The sequence below is a fragment of the Balaenoptera physalus genome, assembly GCF_965194825.1.
Source record: "Balaenoptera physalus genome assembly, chromosome: 15".
NCBI classification, from domain to species: Eukaryota; Metazoa; Chordata; class Mammalia; order Artiodactyla; family Balaenopteridae; genus Balaenoptera; species Balaenoptera physalus.
The window spans coordinates 89,753,496-89,774,667 of record NC_138894.1 but is presented as its reverse complement, the minus strand read 5'-3'; the positions used below and the strand labels follow the sequence as shown (position 1 = coordinate 89,774,667).

Genomic DNA, 21,172 nt, shown 5'->3' with positions numbered 1-21,172 from the left:
GGGGTCGCCACGCCGTCGCTGCACCGTTTTGCAATTCCTCCAACAGTGCACGTGGGTTCCATTTTCTTTACATCCTTACCGGTGCATGTGTCTTCCTACTTTTTAGGTAGCAGCCATCCAAATAAACGTGAGGTGGTAGTGTTCCCCCTTCTAAAAAATTGTCAGCGCCCAGTTTTGGCAGCCCCAGGGTGTAGATGTTGACAGTTCCTAGGAGCGTGTTGCCAGGTGGGACCCTGACCCTGTCATCTGTTTAGGATTATAGACCAGATTTTCTGCCTCCAAATGGAGGTGTCTTCAGATTTGTAGATAAGTTATTCAATAGAGGGGGGAGCTAAAGATATCAGAGCAACTTCTGATAAATTTGTGGTCGGAAAAATACACCAGCTGATCCCGTGGCCCCCACAAAGGGAAGATCACAAGGCTGGAAATCGAGGAATCTGAGTCCGGCTCCGTCTCTGCCGTGGGGGGAGCTTGGCCTGAGTCACTTACCATTTCTGGGCTTATTTCTTGAAAACGAGGGTGTTGGGGCAGCAACTCAGTCCGGATCCTGCCAGCTTCGGAATTCTCAGGTTCTGCACGATAACCTGGAATTTACTCGTTAGGAGGGGGAGGGATGCTTTGGTCTTGAGGCCAAGAGCAGAGAGCAACATTTCATTCAAATTATGAAAGATGCCCTTTCGGTTGCTAAAGATTGAGGAGTGCAGCCTTTATCTTTGGGACAGTTGGAGCTGGAATTGGACCTTGCAGGTCACCTAGGCCGATGTCCTCATCTTACAGATGAGAAGCTAGGATGCAGAGATGGCAATAGCAGCCAGTCATGAGCTTTCTCTTTCTTATGAATGAAAAATACTGGCTGGCGTGGCCTGAGGCCTTCTCAGGAGCGGTGCCCGCAGAGCAGTGAGCTGGCGTGGGTTCCGGACCTCAGTGCTGGGGAGGTGGTCCCTGTCATTCGGGGTGAGCAGGGCTCCTATGTGAGGGTGATGAAGTTGGGGGAAGCCGTGGGGGATGGGAGAGGGGGCTCGACAGAACCAAAGCCGAGGTAGGATTCCAGGCCTGTGATCTTGGGCATTTGCCTCACTGCACGTTTGCTTGTCCTTAAGTTTTCCCATCTGAAAGGCCTTATACCTACAGGGTTATTGTGAGAATCACGTGAACATGAGGCCATGCATATGAAAGAAATCATACAAAAATGTTATTTTTACTGCGGGTACTGCTATTGAGTTAGAAGTTTATCTCTCTTAGTGAGCCCAGTATGTTAAAATCTAGGTTGACCATTGTGGTGATGATTTCTTTTATAAAATGATTCCCTAGAGGGAGTGTCAAGGTTACAAAGAATCCTTTTCTGTATTGTTCAGGAACTGTCCCCCCCTCCCCCTTTGCATGAAGTTAGTTAACCTGCGCCACTAAGCAGACTTAGAAGGTGTGTGATGTTCTGTATTCTCGTGCCTGGGCCTTTGTTAGCGGTGGGCGCTGCATAGCTAGGGAGCCAGGTCTTGGTGTGTGAATGTGTCTTCGGAAGGAAGGTCTGCCTGCTTCCTCCTCTGAGGGAATCCAGAGAGCGTCGTTATTAAAGTTGCACAGCGAGCCAGAGGACTTTCTCACACTCTTTTCTTTGAAGCTTTTGTTCACTGCCTTAGGTCTCTGGCTTGTTCTAAATTAGAATTAAATCAGCAGTTCTTGTTTGCCTGCAGGGCATTTGACCCACCACTTTTGAGCCTCCGTTACCTCGTTTGTGAAGCAGGGATGCTAGTATCACTTCTGCTTGTGTCGTAGGGGGTGAGGTGAGGCGATGCTTATAAAAGGTAGTTTTTGGTGTTTTTTTTTTTTATAGCTTGAAAGGACCAGGCTTGATCCTTGGCCTCCAGGAGAATCTGGCTTCACCGAGTGACAGGAAAACCACCTGGCAAAATAGAGACACATCGTCAGAGCGAGAAAGTTCCCAGTTACAGTGTAACAGAGGCTTGTCAGGGCCAGGCGTGCACACGCGCTGCGGCGGCTGCTGGAGCAGTCGTTGGGGACCTGGGGCGGGTGGCGTCCGTGTGGTCCCACGTGCTCCTGGGTGGGTTCCCCGAGGAACTGGGCTGTGTGGGCGAGGGCTGGAAGTCACGCTGCGTGAGCCCTGCGTGCTCAGGTGATACTGGAAGCCTCCAGAGCGTTAAGTGTGCAGAGAGGAGGGCACACGAGAGTCTGGACTCGGCCCCGAAGCGTAGGCGTAGCTGGGGCTGGAGAAGGGAGGACCCGGCGGGGGAAGGACCACTGAGCAGAGCCGCGTCCCCGAGGGAGGCCGGGCCAGTCTGAGTGTCCGAGTCACATCAGGGCGGGGGACGGGCAACTGGAGGGGGGACCAGGCCGTCTGGGCAGCCAGGCGGGTGTGGCTCACACCAGGGTGGCCGTCAGAGCCCCAGCTGTGAGGAGGGCTCGGCGCCGGCGGGGCTCCCGTTGCCCTGTGCCCCAGCGTCTCCCGGATTGGCGCTCTGCCTCGTTTCTTCCGTCACTGCCGCCCTTCAGGCTGGCATCCTTTCTTGTCCGCACCATCACCAGAAGCCACAGGTTGGTCTTCCTGCCTTCAGTGTCTTTTCTTGCTGGCTTCTCTACATTTTTACCGCAGCGCTCTTTCTCAGTCACGGATCGAATCCTGGTCTTGTGGTTCCCAAGTCCCCGACGGCTTCAGTTGTTACAAAGCACCTTCCGAGTCTCCTGGCCGGTGTCGGCTCCCGTCCCCCCCCGCGTGTTCTCTGCCGCAGGCGCCTCCCCCTCTGTGCCTGTGCGCACACCTGTCTGTCCCCCCTGCGTGTTCTCTGCCGCAGGCGCCTCCCCCTCTGTGCCTGTGCGCACACCTGTCTGTCCCCCCTGCGTGTTCTCTGCCTCAGGCGCCACCCCCTCTGTGCCTGTGCGCACACCTGTCTGTCCCCCCTGCGTGTTCTCTGCCGCAGGCGCCTCTCCCTCTGTGCCTGTGCGCACACCTGTCTGTCCCCCCTGCGTGTTCTCTGCCGCAGGCGCCTCCCCCTCTGTGCCTGTGCGCACACCTGGCTGTACCCCCTGCGTGTTCTGTGCCGCAGGCGCCACCCCCTCTGTGCCTGTGCGCACACCTGTCTGTCCCCCCTGCGTGTTCTCTGCCGCAGGCGCCACCCCCTCTGTGCCTGTGCGCACACCTGTCTGTCCCCCCCCCCCCCCCCGCGTGCTCTCTGCCGCAGGCGCCACCCCCTCTGTGCCTGTGCGCACACCTGTCTGTCTGCCGCGGCCTGTCCGCCTTCCTCTCCCGGGGGGCATCCCAGCCCTGCTCCCCACCCGTCGACTGCCGGCCCCTCTGGGATGGCTCTCCTCTTTCCCTGGACGTAAGTCCCTCAGCATCTCCTTAAGTCCAAGCAGACACAACCACACGGACGTGTATTCTCCTTCTCTCTCCTTCACGAGCCCGAGTCCCTCCGGGGGACGGGGTCTGCGTCTTTTTAACCTGTGTTCCCAGCACCAGGCCCCTCGTGGAGTGTTGGCCCTGGATGTTTGCTGAGTGGACTTCGGTTGATCGGCTGGGCAGACAAACCGCGGCCGAGCATGAGTGTCCCTCGAGATGTGAGAGCATCGGGCGGGCAGAGAAGGACCAGGATGGAAACTGTTCAAAATAAAAGTCACGTATTTTTTCCTTCTCAAGTAAAAATAGTCATTTTTTTCTACCAGCATTATTAAACACCTACTCTTTTTGGCGTGGTGGGGAATATGAAGAGGTCTCAAATACAGTCTCTTTTCAAGAGCCTTAAGATCTGGTCTGTAAAGCCCGCACATGATGACAGAGCAAGAGCCACATGTACCGTGGACTCAGAGAGGAAGAGCCTGGTGACGACTGAGATCAGGCCTCCCGGGGCGGCCAGGGTTTGGGGTGCGGAGCGCTGGGTGGGGCCCATTCCAGGGGAGCCAGATGCGCTGAGCTGGGTGTCTTTGAAGTCGGGCATGCGGCGCGTGCACGTTCACCTTGACTGGCTCTAGAGCCTGCCCCGAGGTAACCGTTTGTGCGCCTTGCTTGTGTCTCTGTTTCCTAGGCTCAAACCATGAATTACGTCGGGCAGCTGGCGGGCCAGGTGTTTGTCACCGTGAAGGAGCTCTACAAGGGGCTGAACCCTGCCACCCTGTCCGGATGCATCGACATCATCGTGGTCTGCCAGCCCGACGGGAGCCTGCAGTGCTCCCCCTTCCACGTCCGCTTTGGGAAGATGGGGGTCCTGCGTTCCCGAGAGAAGGTGGTACGTGACCTGGGGGACGGGTTCTCTCCTTAGAGAAAAACCCTCGCACTTCTGCGGCCTTACGTGTCCGGAGCTCCTCGCGGACCCCGAGTTTTAGCTTTCCGTTGGAAAGGGCTGGTCCCTGAATTGAGAGTTACTCAGATTGTTCTGATTTCTATGATTGTGTAAATTTCTCCAAGATTTAGTGGCATAAGCCAACGGTTTATTAAGCTCCGGGGATTCTGTGGGTCAGGAATTCACACCAAGTGCAGCAGGCTGGCCCGTCTCTGCTCTTTGCCGCCTGGGGCCTCAGCTGAAGACTCAGGGCTGGGGGCTGGGATCCTGTGTAGATGCACTTGCTCACTCGGCTGGTGGCCCTTGGCTGGACTCTTGGCCGAGGCTGTCCCCCAGACGCCTCCACGTGGGCTCTCCACGTGGCCTGGGCTTCCTCACACCGTGGCGCTGGCTGCAAGGGCAACAAGCGTCATCCAAGGGAGGGAGCCGGGCGGACTCTGCCTGCTTTTTCTGCTCTAGCCTCGGAAGCCACGTGGCCTCACTTGTGGTGTGCTCTACTCACTGGGGCGATCGCGAGCTTGCATGGACCCAGGATGGTGGGGGGGGGGGAGTAGACTCCGTTTCTCGACCAGAGTGACCATCGGAGGCTTGGAATTGTGAGATGTTTTGGGGATGTATGTGACGGAAGCGTATGTAGAGACCTGGTCATTCCCCGTGAGGTTTCCTGTTGTGATGAAGAACATGTGTTTTTCCTTCAGGTTGACATAGAAATCAATGGGGAAGCAGTGGATTTGCACATGAAACTGGGAGATAATGGAGAAGCGTTTTTTGTTCAAGAGACTGATAACGATCAGGTAAGGAAGGCTGGGTGGTGAAGCTTACGCCCGCGTTTTGAGCGTTGAGCAGCGCCCATCTGGGGGCGTGTGTGGAGAGGTGATACTGGTGCCGGCTGTGTGGGTGACGGCAGAGGAGAAAAGCGGCTGTTTACCTGTCCTGGGGATTTATTTGAGCCACAGGGTGAGTGTGTGCTATGCCTACCCAAGACTCAGCAGTCCCAGCCTGCTGCGTTTGCTCCCGGTTTCCAGGGAGACAGAGGGGTTGAATGACCCTGGCCTGAAACCATCAGTCCCAGCCTCCTGCGTTTGCTCCCCGTTTCCAGGGAGACAGAGGAGTTGAATGACCCTGGCCTGAAACCATCACCAAAGCATACAAGTTATACTCGTGTGTCAAATCTGAGACGGCTGAAATGTTCTAATTTTTGTTTAGTGAGTGACCAAATCACATTCATTTTTTATTATGAAAAAATGTTTAACAGCTCTGTTGAGATATAATTCTCACACCGTGTGCTTTAGCCATCTCACGTGTACTGTTCTGTGGTTTTTAGTGTTTTCACAGATACGTGCAGGTCATCCCCGCAGTCAATTTTAGAACATCTTCATTGCCTCAGAAATAGACTCTGTACCCTTTAGCTACACCTCCCCTATCCCTAAAGCCCTAACTCCCCACCACCCTGAGCCCTAAGCAGCCACTAATCAAACTTTCTGTCTCTATAGGTTTCCCTAATCTGAACTTCCATCTGAGTAGAATCACATAGTCTGTGGTCTTTTGTGCCTGACTTCTTTCATGTACCATAATGTTTTCAAGATTCATCCGTGTTCTGGCTGTGTCAGTACTTCATTCCTTTGTATGGTCGAATAATATTCCACTGTATCTGTATACCACATTTCGTTTATCTTTTCATGTGTTGGTGGACACTTGGGTTTGTTTCCACCTTTTGGCTGTTGTGAATAATGCTGTGTACAAGTTTTCGTATAGACACATGTTTTCATTTTGGGGGGTGTGTACCTGGGAGTGGAATTGCTGGGTCGTATGTAACACTGAATTTACCACTGAGGAACTGCCAGACTGTTGTCCAAAGCTGCTGTACCATTTTACATTCCCACCAGCAGTGCACGAGGGTTCCGATTTGTCTATACCCTCATCAATACTTGCTCTTTGACTTTGTGATTCTAGCCATCCTGGTGGGTGTGAGGTGGTATCTCATCATGGTATTGATTTGCATTTCCCTAACGACTAATGATGTTGAGCATTTTTTCATGTGCTTATTGGCCATTTGTATGTATTCTTTGGAGAAGTATCTATTCAGATCCTTTGATCGTTTTTTATTGGGTTATTTGTCTTTTTATCCTTGAGTTATAAGAGTTCATTATATATTCTAGATATGAGTCCCTTATCAGATAGATGATTTGAGAATATTTTCTTCCATTGTGTGAGTTGTCTTTTCACTTTCTTGATGTTGTCCTTTGAAACACACAAGTTTTAAATTTTGATGAAGTCCAATTTATCTGTTTTCTCTTTGTGACTCGTGCTTTTGTTGTCACATCTAAGAATCCTTTGCCGAGTTCCAAGTCATGAAGATTTACCCCCATGTTTTCTTCTGAGACAAACCATTTCTTTTTACTCTTTCATTCACTGGGAAAGCCGCTTTGAAGGGATCTGATGTAGAGATTCCTCAATAAAAACCACTTGAACTGTTTCCTTTATGAGAAGATAGCCTTTATAGAGGAACGGCTCTAAATAGCTCCAGGCTCTAAAATGAATGCCCATAGTTTCAATTTCAGGACAAAACCATCCCAGGCCTTGCTTCCTTTTGGTTTTCCCAAAGGTGCGATGGTCTCTCCCAGCCTCAGCCTTACCGCTCAGATGTGGATTTTATACGTGTAGCGCATTGTCTGATGCTCTCTAAGCCACTTTATTTATTTATTTATTTATTCATTGGCCATGCCGCAGCCTTCGGGATTTAGTTCCCTGACCAGGGATCGAACCTGAGCCCCCTGCAGTGGAAGTGCGGAGTCTTAACCACTGGACCGCCAGGGAAGTCCCTCTCTAAGCTACTTTAAACCATCAGCAGCATGCTGGGTAATCCCCTCTCTTTTGTATATATTCTTTACTTCTTTTTTTTTCCCTAGATTTTCTTTCAAACTAGTTTATTTAGGGGTTCCATTGTCTCTCCTCAGTACATTTTATGTATTTCTCATGTGCTTCTTCACTCATTAGTTCACCTAGTTCCGGGTGTCATCTTGATCGGCCAACCATCTTCGTAACAAGATCTATTGACAAGTCCTGGATTTTCTGATAGAGCTTCATTAATTTCATTTACTTCTCCTGATAGAGGAGAATAGAGTTCACGAGCAGCTTTCACATTTTCCAAAGCACCAAACTCCTCTTGTTTGTTCAGTTCTGTTGCAGCTTCAGGCAGACTGCAGTAAACAACATCTCCCAAAGCTTCCTGTGTAAAATTGCTGATTCCCACTGTTCCAATACCGTTTTCTGTTGTTATCCATTCATGTTTGTCTGTGAATTTTTGCATATGTGTCAGGCTGTATGTACAATAGTTACATTGTTCCATTTTATCTAACAACGCTGTAAGGTTGGGATTATCATTTCCATTTTTCTGATGAGGGAAACAGACTCAGAAGTTAAGTGACTCTGCCCAAGATCACATAGCTCATCAGAGATGGAACCCTATTTTTTACTACTTGTTACCAGGTTTCTGATAAGAAATGAGTCATTTGATAATAAAATGATTGCTATAGTTTTTTAAAAAACTGGTGAATCATTATAAAACAACTATTAAATTGACAGGCAGTGGAGGTTTTTTTTTTTTGGTTGTTGTTATTTTTGTTTTTTTGTAGAGAAGAGGGTCAGTACCTAATCACTTGACAGCCACATACCTAGGTGTGCTCTGGTGCAGGTGGGCACTTGGGGCACGGTGTGGGGACACTGTCAGATGTTTTCTTTAAAAATTATTATCCTCTTAATTCAGTGCATGTTAAAAACACACACACACATTCTCTCTTACACACACACACACACACACACACACACACACACACTAGAGTGCAAAACGGAGTCCAGTTCCCAGGGTAATGTGATGACTCCAAGCCCATTTTTTCCTCTTTACCCTGGAAATTTCAGACCAAGCTGAATTTTGGTAGCCTGAAATAACTGAAAATTACCTCACTTTGTTATAATTACGAAAACGCAGGATTCAGTACAAAATGGCAGTTAGTGACTTGTCGACTTTATGACCGCCTGTCAAATTCGGCAGCCGCGTCTGCAGATCGCCGTGAGTGCCCCGTGCTCCCCACTGCCCACGGTGCTTGGGCTCCGGAATTAGCACTGGTGGGTCGGCACCACCGGCTCCTTTAACCCCAACTAACGACGCTCCTTCTTGGAAATGTGTTCTGTCTTTCAGGAGGTGATCCCCATGCACCTGGCCACCTCCCCGATCCTGTCGGAAGGAGCCTCGAGGATGGAGTCCCAGCTGAAGAGGAACTCCGTAGATTGGATAAGAAGCCTGGACCCCAACACGTCAGCCCAGGTCTTACCTCCCAGCGAGACCCCTTCAAGTGGCTCTTTAGTGAAGAAGCGAAGGAAGAGGAGGAGAAAGTCGCAGCTGGACAGCCTGAAAAGGGACGACAACATGAACACGTCTGAGGATGAAGACATGTTCCCCATAGAGATGAGCTCGGACGAGGAGGCCGAGCTGCTGGACAGCAGTAGGTAAGTGTGGGTGAAAGCGAGGACCTCAGTTAGAGCTGGGTGAATTCGTTGTTTAGGATGATCCTTTTTTTTTTTAAATTGACGTATAGTTGATTTATAATGTTGTGTTAGTTTCAGGTGTACAGGAGTGAATCAGTTATTTTAATATATACGTATATATATCTGTTCTTTTTCAGATTCTTTTCCCTTATAAGTTATTACAGAATATTGAATAGAGTTCCCTGTGCTCTACAGTAGATCCTTGTGGTTTATCTATTTTGTATATAGCAGTGTGTATCTGTTAATCCCAAACTGCTAATTTATCCCTCCCCCCTTTCCCCTTTGGTAACCATACGTTTGTTTTCTATGTCTGTAGGTCTATTTCTGTTTTGTTCATTTGTATCTTTTTTTTTTTCGATTCCACATATAAGTGATATGGTACGATATTTGTCTTTCTCTGTCTAGCTTACTTCTCTTAGTATGATGATCTCTAGGTCCATTCATGCTGCTGCAAATGGCATTGTTTCATTCTTTTTGATGGCTGAGTAGTATTCCATTATGTATATATACACCACATCTTCTTTATCCATTCATCTGCTGATGGACATTTAGGTTGCTTCCATGTCTTGGCTGTTGTGAATAGTGCTGCTGTGAACATTGGGGTACAGGTATCTTTTCAAATTGTGGTTTTCTCCATATATTGGCCCAACAGTGGGATTGTAGTAGGATTATTCTTATAAACTTTTTTTCCCCCAGAATTTCTTACTCTTCTGTTAATGCATTTGAGACTGAATTTTGGAATCCTGCAGGCCCGATTCTAAAGTAGCATAAAGATGGGATGTAGCCTGTGACAGAGAGACGATTGGTAACATCCTTGGTGATAACTCCAGCTTTCCAGATCAGAACCAAGAAACAGGAGATCAGCAAATGAATACTTCTTGCACGAAACCGTTGTTTCAGAACCCGCTTATTCCTATTTGAGCACCACCTATGAACCCGGCAGTTGGGCTGATGGATAGCTGGAGGCCGATCTGTTATAGACTTAGGGCCACAGGTGAATGTAGAACATGACCGGTTTCTCCAAAAGCAAACTTTTCAATTTTGATGAGGCCCATAGTTGAATGGACACCTGTTATTTTTCTTTGCTTTTAATAGTGTGGCAGAATGCTGTTTCTGGGTATTACTATTTTGGTGAAAAATGCCATTTTAAAAAGCCAAAACATTTGTAAAGAATATTTGATGTTTCATATTTTTATGTAATTCAGTGTAATTTTTGATCATTGTTTTTGTGTCTTGTTAACACAAAAGAAGGGAGAAGGATGGATAACTGAATCATTTTGCTGTACACTTGAAACTAACATAACCTTGTAAATTAACTATACTTCAATTAAAAAAAAAGGGAGAAGGAACATCAGGATTAACCTCCGGCTTTGTTATTTAGAATAGAATTTTTTTTTTTTTTTTCCTGGCTTAAAATAAACGCACATTGGCAATGTCGGTTTTCCTAACTGTGGCCTCTGATCTGCTGTGGGCTCAGAAGCTGGGTGGTTGGGTTTATTACAATTGCCTTCCCTGCGTGGCTCTTAGTTCCAGAACTTAGTGTTAGGTATTTCAGATAACATCCAAAAGTAGAGACCAGTGGCCTCTGCGTGAGTGAAATAGTGAATCCTATTTCGTTGAGCATGCTATACCTGAAACGAGGTAGATTTGCACCATTTCATAATTATAAGACTACGACTGGGGGCTTCCCTGGTGGCGCAGTGGTTGAGAATCTGCCTGCCAATGCAGGGGACATGGGTTCGAGCCCTGGTCTGGGAAGATCCCACATGCCACGGAGTGACTAGGCCCATGAGCCACAACTACTGAGCCTGCGTGTCTGGAGCCTGTGCTCCGCAACAAGAGAGGCCGCGATAGTGAGAGGCCCGCGCACCGCGATGAAGAGTGGCCCCTGCTCGCCGCAACTAGAGAAAGCCCTCGCGCAGAAACGAAGACCCAACACAGCCATAAATAAATAAATAAATTAAAAAAAAAAAAAAGAATGCAAGAGAGCAAAAGTTCACACTTAAAAAAAAAAAAAAAAGACTACGATTGGTTGTGACATTTATTTATTCTGCTAGATGAAACATTATCTGTGTACGGCCATACAGGGATTTGGTAGCTCACTTGTGCATGGCAAGAATTTTATTAACCCTCTGGGTATGGTTTTGGGCCCAATCTACCTCTCAAGCTTTTGCGCATGAAATGTGAAAGACAACTCCGTAGGCCCTACAGTGTAAGTAACAAGCAGTGTGGTCATCGAGCCCATGTCTAAGTCCCAATTCTTGAACAAAATCACTTTACATTTATAATTCAGCCAAAGCATGAGCACACAAAACATTTCTCTGAGTCACTTTTTTCCTGTCCACATTCCTGGAATGTGCCTGGAATATGCCTGGGTAGTTTATTTATTTTATTTTTAAAAATTTTATTTATTTATTTATTTATTTATTTTTGGCTGCATTGGGTCTTCATTGCTACGTGCAGGCTTTCTCTAGTTGCGGCGAGCTGGGGCTACTCTTTGTTGTGGTGCATGGGCTTCTCATGGCAGTGGCTTTTCTTTTTGCAGAGCACGGGCTCTAGGTGTGTGGGCTTCAGTAGTTGCAGCACATGGGTTCAGTAGTTATGGCTCGCGGGCTCTAGAGCGCAGGCTCAGTAGTCGTGGCGCGTGGGCTTAGTTGCTCTGCGGCATGCGGGATCTCCCCGGACCACGGCTCGAACCTGTGTCCCCTGCATTGGCAGGCGGATTCTTAACCACTGTGCCACCAGGGAAGTCCCGCCAGGGTGGTTTAAAAGGAGATCATGTTAATCTATGAAGTATTAGCGATAATCAAGGAAAAAATGGAAACTTGCCTTTATTATGAATCTTATCACTAATAATTCTTTGACTTTGATTTTTTTTTGGTCTGCAGAACTCTTTCTAATGATATACCTCCATTCCAAGGAGATATCCCTAAGGAAAACCTTTCCCCAGTCATGACTTACCCTCAGTCAGCATCTTACCCAAATTCCGACAGGGAGTGGTCACCTAGCACCAGGTGAGTGGCTGGTGTGTGTACGTGTGTGTTCACCTGTCCTGGTCCAGAGGATTCCAAGTCATTTACAGGAAACATGTTTAATAAAATAGTGAAATCTAAGTAAAAAATGAAACGAATTAGGACTGGAAAAAACACAGTTTAGAGTAGGAGGTACAGATCAGGATTAAAACCAGAGCATGTGCAGATCATAAACTTCTATCTAATAGCAAAATGGAACTACAGATATGGCTCTTAGCTTCCCCAGGAGACACTGAAAGGCCAACCACTTGTTAAGTTACATAAAGCTAATTGTCAACAGGAGCAGACAGGTGACAGAGCCTTTCTGGAACCTGAGCCCTAAAGTGGGATTCAAGAGCAGAGAGGTTGCTTCGGGGGCCCCTGCGGTCATTTGGGGCTGCGAGAATGATGCCTTCTTCCCTTGCTGCGTTTACGAATATTGATTTCCCTGAAATGAACTCTCAAGGGGCCCTAGACTTCCTGTATCAACTTGGAGAACCAGAGCTGCTCTGTGTGCGGGGAAGACTCTAAAGTCTTTAAGGCTGCGAAAGCTGTGAGGATATGTGAGCCCTTCTGAGCAGTTTTCAGGACTGGGGAGGGGACAGAACTGAAGTATGCCTTCTCAGCAGGGATAATATCACCCCTGTTGGGACAAAACTTGGTTCTGGGGTGGCAAAAAGTCTTAGATATTATAATAGTATGTGGCCTCCAAAGGGCCACAGTACATAAGCAGATACATAGTATATCCATGGCATTACAGTTGCATGGTGGAGGGAGGGCTATTGGGAAAGAAAATGTCCCGGAGGTGTGGCGAGAATGGAAGAGAGGTTGGGAAGCACTGATCTAAGTGACAGTGACATCCTTTGGTTATTCGTGCTCCTAACGTGTTAGGTTTGCTTCTGGTCTAAAGGGGAGGTGTCGGAGCCCCCAAGCCCTGGCACGTGCTGCAGGGCTTCCCACCTGAAGCCAGGCTCACGTAGACACCACTCCCGGTTCCAGTCTGACCCGAGTAATCTCATTAATGAGATGGTATGGTCAGCACTGTGCGCTGAAGTTGAGGTTGGAGAAAAATGGATGCGTCACGTGCCTGGTTTCTAGCCAGGACCGTGACAGTGCAAGTTCGTCAGCCAGGGTGGGGCTGGGGGCCCGTGGAGTCCCCTCATGGGGGTCTGTCTGTCCTCAGGCCAGCCCTGTCCGGTAGAAACATAATGCTAGCTCCATATGTGATTTAAAATTTTCTAGTAACCATCCTTAAAAAATGAAAAGAAACTGATGAAATTAATTTTGATGATCTATTTCAATGACCTGGTATATCCAGAATATTTTCATTTCAGGTAATCAGTTTTTTAAAACATTATTGAGCTGCTTCACGTTCTCATTTTCATAAGCCTTTGAGTCGTGTATCTCATATGTGCAGAACATCTCAGTTTGGACCAGTCACATTTCAAATGCTCAGTAGCCACATGCAGCCCATGGCTATCATATTGGACAGTGCAGGTGTAAGACCCTTCTAGAACCTCGTACATTCTCTCCCTAGGTCTGTGGAGTTAAACCCTGAGGGAAAAAATACAGTACTTTTAGGAAGAAAATGATGTGGAATATTTAGAAACCACTAATAGGTAGAAAAATCTGTTCAAACACTCTACATTAATTTTAAGCATTTAAAACAAATGTTTTAAACACAATCCTGTATATGTTTCTCTGTCTTTCATGTTTTGCTCTGTGAATCCAGAAGAATGACCATGTCAGATTAAGTGATCTGGCCACTGTTAAATGCAATTACAAATTAGGATAAATAGATACATGTCCATACTTGGGTTTATGTGTTTTCTTTTAAGAGACAGTTACCAGCCCCAATTATCAAGCCTTTTGGAGTAAGTCATTTGATTAGGCACTAAATTCTGACCCAAGAAAAGCGAGCTTTTATGGGCATATGGTTGAAATAGAAAGTGAAATGGGTGTCTTGGCAGTTTCCTGTTTTTGTGGTTCAGAAGATTCATGTTGATTTCTTAGTGATTTCAACATGTGATCCTCTGCTGTTGTTCGATGCCCAAGTACCTTCACTTTCTTGAAGATGTTATCGTGGAGAGTAGTCAAATAATCGATAAGAAATTTTGTTTAATTGAATTGACCTGTGATTTCTCTCTCCTTTAATGTGGATCACGTGGCATCCAGTAGCCTGATAGATTGCAGGAGGCGCCCCCCCCGTCTGGCAGTTGCGGCCGAGGGCGGTCTTTCTAGCTCTTGCCCTCCACAATCTTCCCACTTCCACGCTTCGGAAAGGTAGTTGGGTTCTCTTCCCGCCGTGGATGTCTTTGATAATAAAAACTTTGATCTAACTCTTAGAACTATGTGTTGCCACTAACCAAATTACTTATGTGGAAAATACATGTAGATTCTATGAAGTGAAAAATGTAGATTTAACTCCTACCAATCTATTTTACCAACTAACCGAATCACTTATGAAGAAAATACGTATAGATTATTACTTTTCCTTTCATTTTAAACATTTGTCGATGGTTAGATTTTTTTTTTTTAAAGTACTAAATTTAACTCTCTGGAAATTAGGGTCAAGCATATAATTCTTTCTAATTTTGTGAAGTGCTTTGAAAAATAGAACAATGCATTGAAAACTGGGAATATGATCTCTGTTTTGTGTCTGGGGTTGTTCAACAAATAAGTTTACGAGACTTTTTTAAGATGTTGCTTAAGCATAAGAAGAGTTATTACTATAACTCACTAAATAGCTTATGGACTTTCTGGGACGTCCCTGGCGGTCCAGTGGTTAAGACTTCACCTTCCAAGGCAGGGGGTGTGGGTTCAGTCCCTGGTTGGGGAGCTAAGATCCCACAGGCTTCACGGCCAGAAAACCAAAACATAAAACAGAAGCAATATTGTGACAAATTCAATAAAGATTTTTAAATGGTCCACATCAAAAAAAAAAAATTCCTAAAAAAAAACCAGCTTATAGACTTTCTGTGTAATATAATCAGATGTTTCCACAGCATTTGTAGCATAGAATTTTGGAGAATAGCATAGGATGGACTTGAAGGTTTGGGTTCCTAGGTTAGAGTCTTCATCTGAGGCAGAGGCCTTAGGTTCCTGCCTCCATTCCCTCAACGTTGCCCATGCTTTGACCTGCCTGCTTTGTAGACTTACAGCGTTTTCTTTAGAAACCTGAACAGAGAAGCTGTGATTAACTTCTACCTTGGAAACTGTTTTTCTTTTTGATTGAAGAACCCAATCTCAGGACGTACTTCACTCACAGGTTACTGTGCAGAAGAAAGGCCATTTTAAAATGAGGTCAACTAAGTTGTGAGCAGTTACAACTGATGTCCCTGATTGGGATTTCAGGGAAAATGCTGAAAACTATTATGGCTAACAAATGCATTAGTTATGAAAATCAATCAGTGACCTTGAAGCTTACTTTTTTGAACAACCCTTATCTTAAAAGTCTAATATTTGGTAATCATATTAGAAATTCTGGAATCATCTTTCTCATCGATCACACTCAGCACTGGGAGTCTTTTTCCTAATTCATCTTCTGTCTGTCTGAATTCTCTCAACAAGCAGCGCAGACCGTGCTCATGTATTTGGGTGCGGCATCCTTCCGCGAGGCTGGTGCGGGCTGGGGGCCAGCGTTTATTGTAGCGGCACAGTGAATGTGAGAGGTGGCACGTCTAGCTTATGACTCACACAGGGCTGGGTCCTTTGTGAATATGAATTTGCCCACCTGAATGCCTCTGTGGAAACCATATGGCTTGTAGCTTTTATCACAGCATCAGAAGGTTAGGGATTCTGGAGTTGAGCGGGGTGACAGAGAACCGCGTTCAGTGTGTGCATTCTTCTAGAGTGGGGTTTGGTAAACCACAGCCCGTGGCCCCAATCCGGCCCACCCTCTGTTTCTGTAAAGTTTTATGGGGCTCAGCCAGTTTGTCCATATATTGTCTGTGGCTGCCTTTGCACCGCAAGGGCAGAATTGAGTAGTTGCTGCAAAGATCACGTAACCCGCAAAGCCTGGAATTCTTGCTGCCTGGCGTCTTAGAGAAAACGTTTGCCGACACCTGACTCCAGAGCAGACTCAGTCTAAAGGGCTTGACTTAATTTTGTGTGGTGGGTAAGACAATGTATTGTTCCAAAGAATTTATAACAAAATATAAATAAATTGTATTCTTTTCAAACAAATGATTTGAGGTTTGGGTGCAGTGCCGATGAGGGTAGGAAGTCCGTTACGATGGATTTCCCCCGTGATGCCTCTGGAGAAAGAATGACCCAGGGCACAGTTGTCGGCACAAAGGCCCCTCGCTGGAGGCCACAGCGCTCCATTTGCACATGTCACTGATACTGAACGTGTAATTCTGGACACTTCGGTGGCAGAAAAGCATTGACCCTTTGGAGAAAAGCAGACTTAGGAAACTAGAGGAAGCAAGACAGGTCGGAGGTGATGAACACTTCACCTCTCCGATGTCTGGAGGGCCCAGCGTTCCTCCTCAGGGGACTCCTTCCTTATGGGCACGAGTGTGTGTGTGTGTGTATGTGTGTGTGCGCGCGCACATGCACGCTCATGCGTGTAGAGGTGTCCCGTCGTTTACACGCCCTCGGTATGCGGTCTCAGGGTCCTCCTCTCTGCAGACTGGCCAAGCGGAGCCCGAGGGCTGCCACGTGCCGTTGACGTGGATGGAGGGCAGCGGGCGCCCAGGGAGGGGGAGCCAGCCAACGTCCACCTCCGTGTGAAACGATGGAGAGAAGCAGCATTTAGTCTGTTTGTCCGAATGGCTGGACTAAAGAGAGCCAGGAGCAGTTTAGCCATTCAGGGTCCCTATTTGTCTGAAACGAGCTGTGTGTCATCCACGAGCTCTCCTTGTCCTGGCAGGAAAGTTCTCTTCCCTTGGAGCTGACATCTAACTTGAACAGATGAATGAAACCAAGCACATGGATGAGAGGTGACTTAGGGGAGACTGTGTGAGGGCTGTGAGAGAAGGTGCAAAAGGAAAATTGCAGGGGCTTTCTTTCTCACATCATTTAAAACTGTCATCTTACTTAGAGGAAATGGTGCAGGAGATGGAAGACCAGAGATAATTAAATGGGTCTTTTTTCTCATCCACATGTTGTTTAGAAGGCTGTGAGAATTCTGTAGATAAGTTGGTGGTTTCTGTGCTTGGACCGAGGTGTGACGGCTCAGGGCTCAGGAGTGAAAATGTAGAAAACGCAGAGAGGCAAACCCAAGTTACAGCCACTTAAAAGCTGGTCTGAGAATTAAGCATCATGATGTGTTGTTGCAGGAAGAAGAGCTTAGCAAATAGGAATCTTTGAAGTATTCTTGGAAGATATAATATTTTGCAAAATCTCAGCTTGGAGGTCCCTGCCACGTTAGTGAGTTATTGGTGGCATCTGGCATTTGTGGTAAAGTTGGCCCATGATCAGTTTCCCTGTTTTCAAAGCCGGTGCAGATTTATACATATTTTCAGTATAGGATATAATGGGTGCATGTCCGAGATGGCCAGGACCCTCTTGCAGCTGTCTGCGAGTTGAGGGGCTTGATTCGGAAATTGGCATTGCAGGAGCGTTGAGGTCAGGGTGAGGCAGGGAAAGATGGCAACCAACTTTTCTTCCCTTTCCCGTTTCATCTCTCTTTTTTCCAACTTCCCCTTTTAAATGCTCCTTCTTCTCATCTTTACTTGCTTGGAATTTGGCGGCAGGTTGGGACAGGGCTACCCAAATTGGAAGCACCTTCCCCCTTGGCGCGTGTTCTGTCAACCCCTGGTGGCCACAGAGGGGATAGTCATGAAGCCGTGGACATAAGGCAGTGGCGGGTTGGGTGCATTTTTCTGGGCTCTCCCGAACCATAGAATTCTGGGCCAAAAACAATTTTAAAAGTTTCCCTTCCCACTTTAATCATGCGTTTGTGTTTTCTTAAGTCCTTCAGTTTCCCGACCTTCAACACCTAAAAGTGATTCGGAATTGGTCAGCAAGTCTGCGGACAGGACAATGCAGAAGAATAATCTAGAAATGCTCTGGCTTTGGGGAGAATTGCCCCAAGCCGCAAAGGTAAGTGGCTTTGGGGCTTTTTTTTTTTTTTTTAAATAATAATATTGTAAGATCCTTGGAAGATGCTACGGCCTCTTGTATCCCCAGTAAATCTTTGTGATACGAAGAAATGAATGAGTGAGTGAGTGAAGATTGAAAGCATTCCTATTATGACTCAAGAAGGGCAGCTCTTTGGAGACTAGGTCTGTTGAGGCTGAAGCTGTGGGTTGATTCCCTTTCTAGGTTATTTAGGTTATTTAGCTTTCATGGAAAACGCTGATTTCTCTGCCCACAAGTGGTAGTGCTGATGCAGCCAACCATCTTTACAAATTCATGTCATTTGTTGCTGGAGAAACGGCACGAAAGTGCAAACCCATCACTTCTGGCAAAACAGTTCCGGCCACAGATCCACTGTTGCATTGTTTTCATTTGTGCCCGAAGCTGTGGGATCGGATACAGAAATGCATACCCTCTCCCCACTTTCTGGCCCACAAATTGCATTTCGGTTTCTGTTTGGATAAATCTTTTCTGTAACTGGAAACTCCTTGGAGAAATAGAGTCAGAAATGCTAATTTCCCACTCATGTGAACCAGCCACCAAGTCTGCCCTTGTTCATTCACGTTTTGAGGGTAGACTTCACTGAAATATAACACACGTTCAGAGAAATACCCAGATCCTAAGTGCCGAGATCCGTAAAGTTTCACACTGTGAATGTGTCCACATGACTTGCACCCAGACCAGGAAGTGGGACTAAATCAGAACTTGGAAACCCTCCGACCCTTTGCAGTTACTGTTCCAACTGACCGCCCCCCACAAACCCCCAGGATAAACCCAGTCTTCACTCTAGCAGCAGAGATTAGTTTTGCAAGATTCATCATGTTGTTGGGTGTAATCGTAATTCACTTGTTATTACTGCAAACGCCCTGTGGTGTGAATACACTTCCCATTTTCCTGCTGGACGTTTGCATTCCGTTGCTAATCTCACTCACTGCTACTTGGCAGTTGATGTTTTCTGTGAAAGTTCATTCACTTTGGAAGTACTGTCCTTGGTTTCCAGACCTTTCGGCAGGTACGGAATCACCAGGTGACTCCTGATGCTTCACCGTGTCCTGCCAAGTGTGGGCATGGCTCTGGAGATCCTTACCTGCCCAGGTGTTCTTTGGTGACTCAGTTTCTCTCTGACCGTCTCTCTCCCTCCCTGCTCCTTTGATCTAGTCATCTGCACACAAGATGAAAGAGTCCAGCCCGCTGAACAGTAGAAAAATCTGTGATAAGATGCACTTTCAAGCCATCCCCAGTGAATCTTCAGACGCGCTTAGTGAACAGTCACCGACACTGGCTGGGGGGTCTCCCGTGCAGCCGCTGTTGGAGCAGAACAAGCCGCAGACGGAGACGCAGTTCGTGAACGAAGAAGATGTCGAGGCCTTAGGAGCCGCAGCGCCCCCGTTGCCTGCGATCGAAGAGCCCAAAGCCCTCTCCGCCAGCGCTGCCCCGGCAGCCAGCAAGACGGATTCGCCTTCTAGGAAAAAGGGTGAGGATGCCGGCGCTTCCCAGCTCCCTCCTGCGAACTTGGGGCTCGGCACACTACAGCTTCTTCCCCCCAAAGTTCGGGGTGCTTCAAAGTGGAAACAGGGCATCTCTCCTGTTCGGTCTGTACCCTTTTGCTCAATATGTGAGTTCTCAGAATTTAGTCGTAGGAAATCCGACCTGAAGGAGGCCTCGGGGATGGTGTGGTAAGCCCCGCCCTGTGCGGGTCAGGGATGCTGGGGTCTAGCACACGCTGGGACTGCACAAGACGTTGATGACTAAGCTAATCTGTGCCCCCGCTCCCCTCGCCCCTAGTTTCTCTCTCGTGCATTATCCTGTTTTAATTTCTGCGTGCTGTGTGTCACTGTTTCAAATGATCATTTTTTTGCCTGACTTACCTACTAGAACATATGTGCTCTGCAAGGTCAAGAATCTTTTTGGTCTGTTTACCTGTTTCCTTGGTACTTAGAATAGTGGTTGGCACGTAGTGGGGGCTCCTTACATATAGCTGAATGCCCACCTGGTTGCCTGTCTGGAGCAATGACATTAAGCCTATCTGTTAGCCGTGTGGCCTTGTGCAGTGTTCTAGGTTTGTATGAACCAGTGAACGTAATTCTCCAGCAGAAGTAAACTGGAAGGCTGCAGTCATGGTGCCCAGGGGCCGATGGTACCCTCTTTAGGGTACCGTGCTTCAGAGTCTTGATGGGGAATTGCTTAATGAAAGCGTTATTGTTTAGTAATAATAATAACAACAAAACCAATACCATTAATGCCAATAATAATAATAATAATAATAATGATGGTAATCGTGTCAATATATTGAGCGCTTAGTACTGTTCAGGTCCTTCCCAGCTGGGGAGCTGAGGCTCAGCGAAGTTAGGCGACCGGCCCAGGCCACACGGCTGGCGAGGGTGGGAGCCGCATGCGAATCTGGGCCGTCGGCCTCGGCGGCGATGCCGTGCCACTGGCTCCTTGGGTTTCTTGCAGTTTGGGCACATCTGCACACTGTGCTCAAGTGCCCTTTCTGGAGACACTCAGAAGTCCATGAGGTGGTTTCTGGAGAACGGTGCTCTGATTTGACCCCTTTGCTGTTTTAGACAAACGAAGCAGACACCTTGGTGCCGATGGCGTCTACTTGGATGATCTCACAGACATGGACCCTGAAGTCGCTGCCCTGTATTTTCCCAAAAAGTAACAATTCTTTTTATTCTTCATATCATTTTCTGTAATCTGAATATTAATCCGGGAGTCCGCTCTTTCCTTACATTTGATTAGAAAGTGAGTATGAAAAGGCTGCCGGAGGCTCATGTTTTACTGTGAGAAGAAAGCAGTAAAAGCAGTGGACTCTCTGTGTAGATGTGAGCGTGTGGGTGTGTCCCCGGGGTGGCATCTGAGCGGGAACGCAGGCACGAGGCCACCTCCCCGATGACACCAGGGTGGTATCGCAGCGGTCAGTGGCCCCGCACCCCGAACCAGTGGCAAAGAGCGGGCATCTGTGTGGCCCTGCTCCTCCCCCGGGGAGAGTCTCCCGTGGCCATTGGGGGCCCGTCTTCAGTTCTCCCGTGATTTGCAGGGAGGGCCAGATCCTCGGAGCGTGTAACAGAGGACTGTGGCCTCTTAGGACAGCGTGCTTTCTCTTCCGTCAGTTTCAGTGTGTTTGGGAGAGGGTGCAGGGAGACGTAGAGGCCAAAAATGACCGTCTTCCTTCCTGAGGTCGTTCATTGAGCTTGTCTGTCTTTGTCATGGTGCCTGAATGAAAGTCTGTCCCGGGAT

The 21,172-nt window shown here is 47.5% G+C and overlaps 2 protein-coding genes across 14 annotated transcripts in view; one reads left to right on the top strand and one right to left on the bottom strand.

The window, feature by feature from the left end:
• LOC309643282 (uncharacterized protein) overlaps nucleotides 1–21,172 on the bottom strand; it is a 437,652-nt gene that overhangs the window by 255,797 nt on the left and 160,683 nt on the right. The gene's annotated exons all lie outside the window — the stretch shown is intronic.
• The window catches only part of LPIN1 (lipin 1), a 219,891-nt gene that overhangs the window by 71,717 nt on the left and 127,002 nt on the right, over nucleotides 1–21,172 (top strand). For 9 of the 13 annotated variants that reach the window (XM_082425896.1, XM_082425900.1, XM_082425889.1 and 6 more), the window contains 8 exons: nucleotides 4,035–4,235; nucleotides 4,988–5,083; nucleotides 8,488–8,795; nucleotides 11,723–11,848; nucleotides 14,021–14,128; nucleotides 17,764–17,893; nucleotides 19,088–19,403; nucleotides 20,497–20,590. In XM_082425896.1, the coding sequence (XP_082282022.1) occupies nucleotides 4,035–4,235; nucleotides 4,988–5,083; nucleotides 8,488–8,795; nucleotides 11,723–11,848; nucleotides 14,021–14,128; nucleotides 17,764–17,893; nucleotides 19,088–19,403; nucleotides 20,497–20,590 (1,379 nt within the window). The remainder of the gene's footprint in view (nucleotides 1–4,034; nucleotides 4,236–4,987; nucleotides 5,084–8,487; nucleotides 8,796–11,722; nucleotides 11,849–14,020; nucleotides 14,129–17,763; nucleotides 17,894–19,087; nucleotides 19,404–20,496; nucleotides 20,591–21,172) is intronic. The other 4 variants (XM_082425893.1, XM_082425890.1, XM_082425894.1 and 1 more) reach the window with 2 other exon arrangements.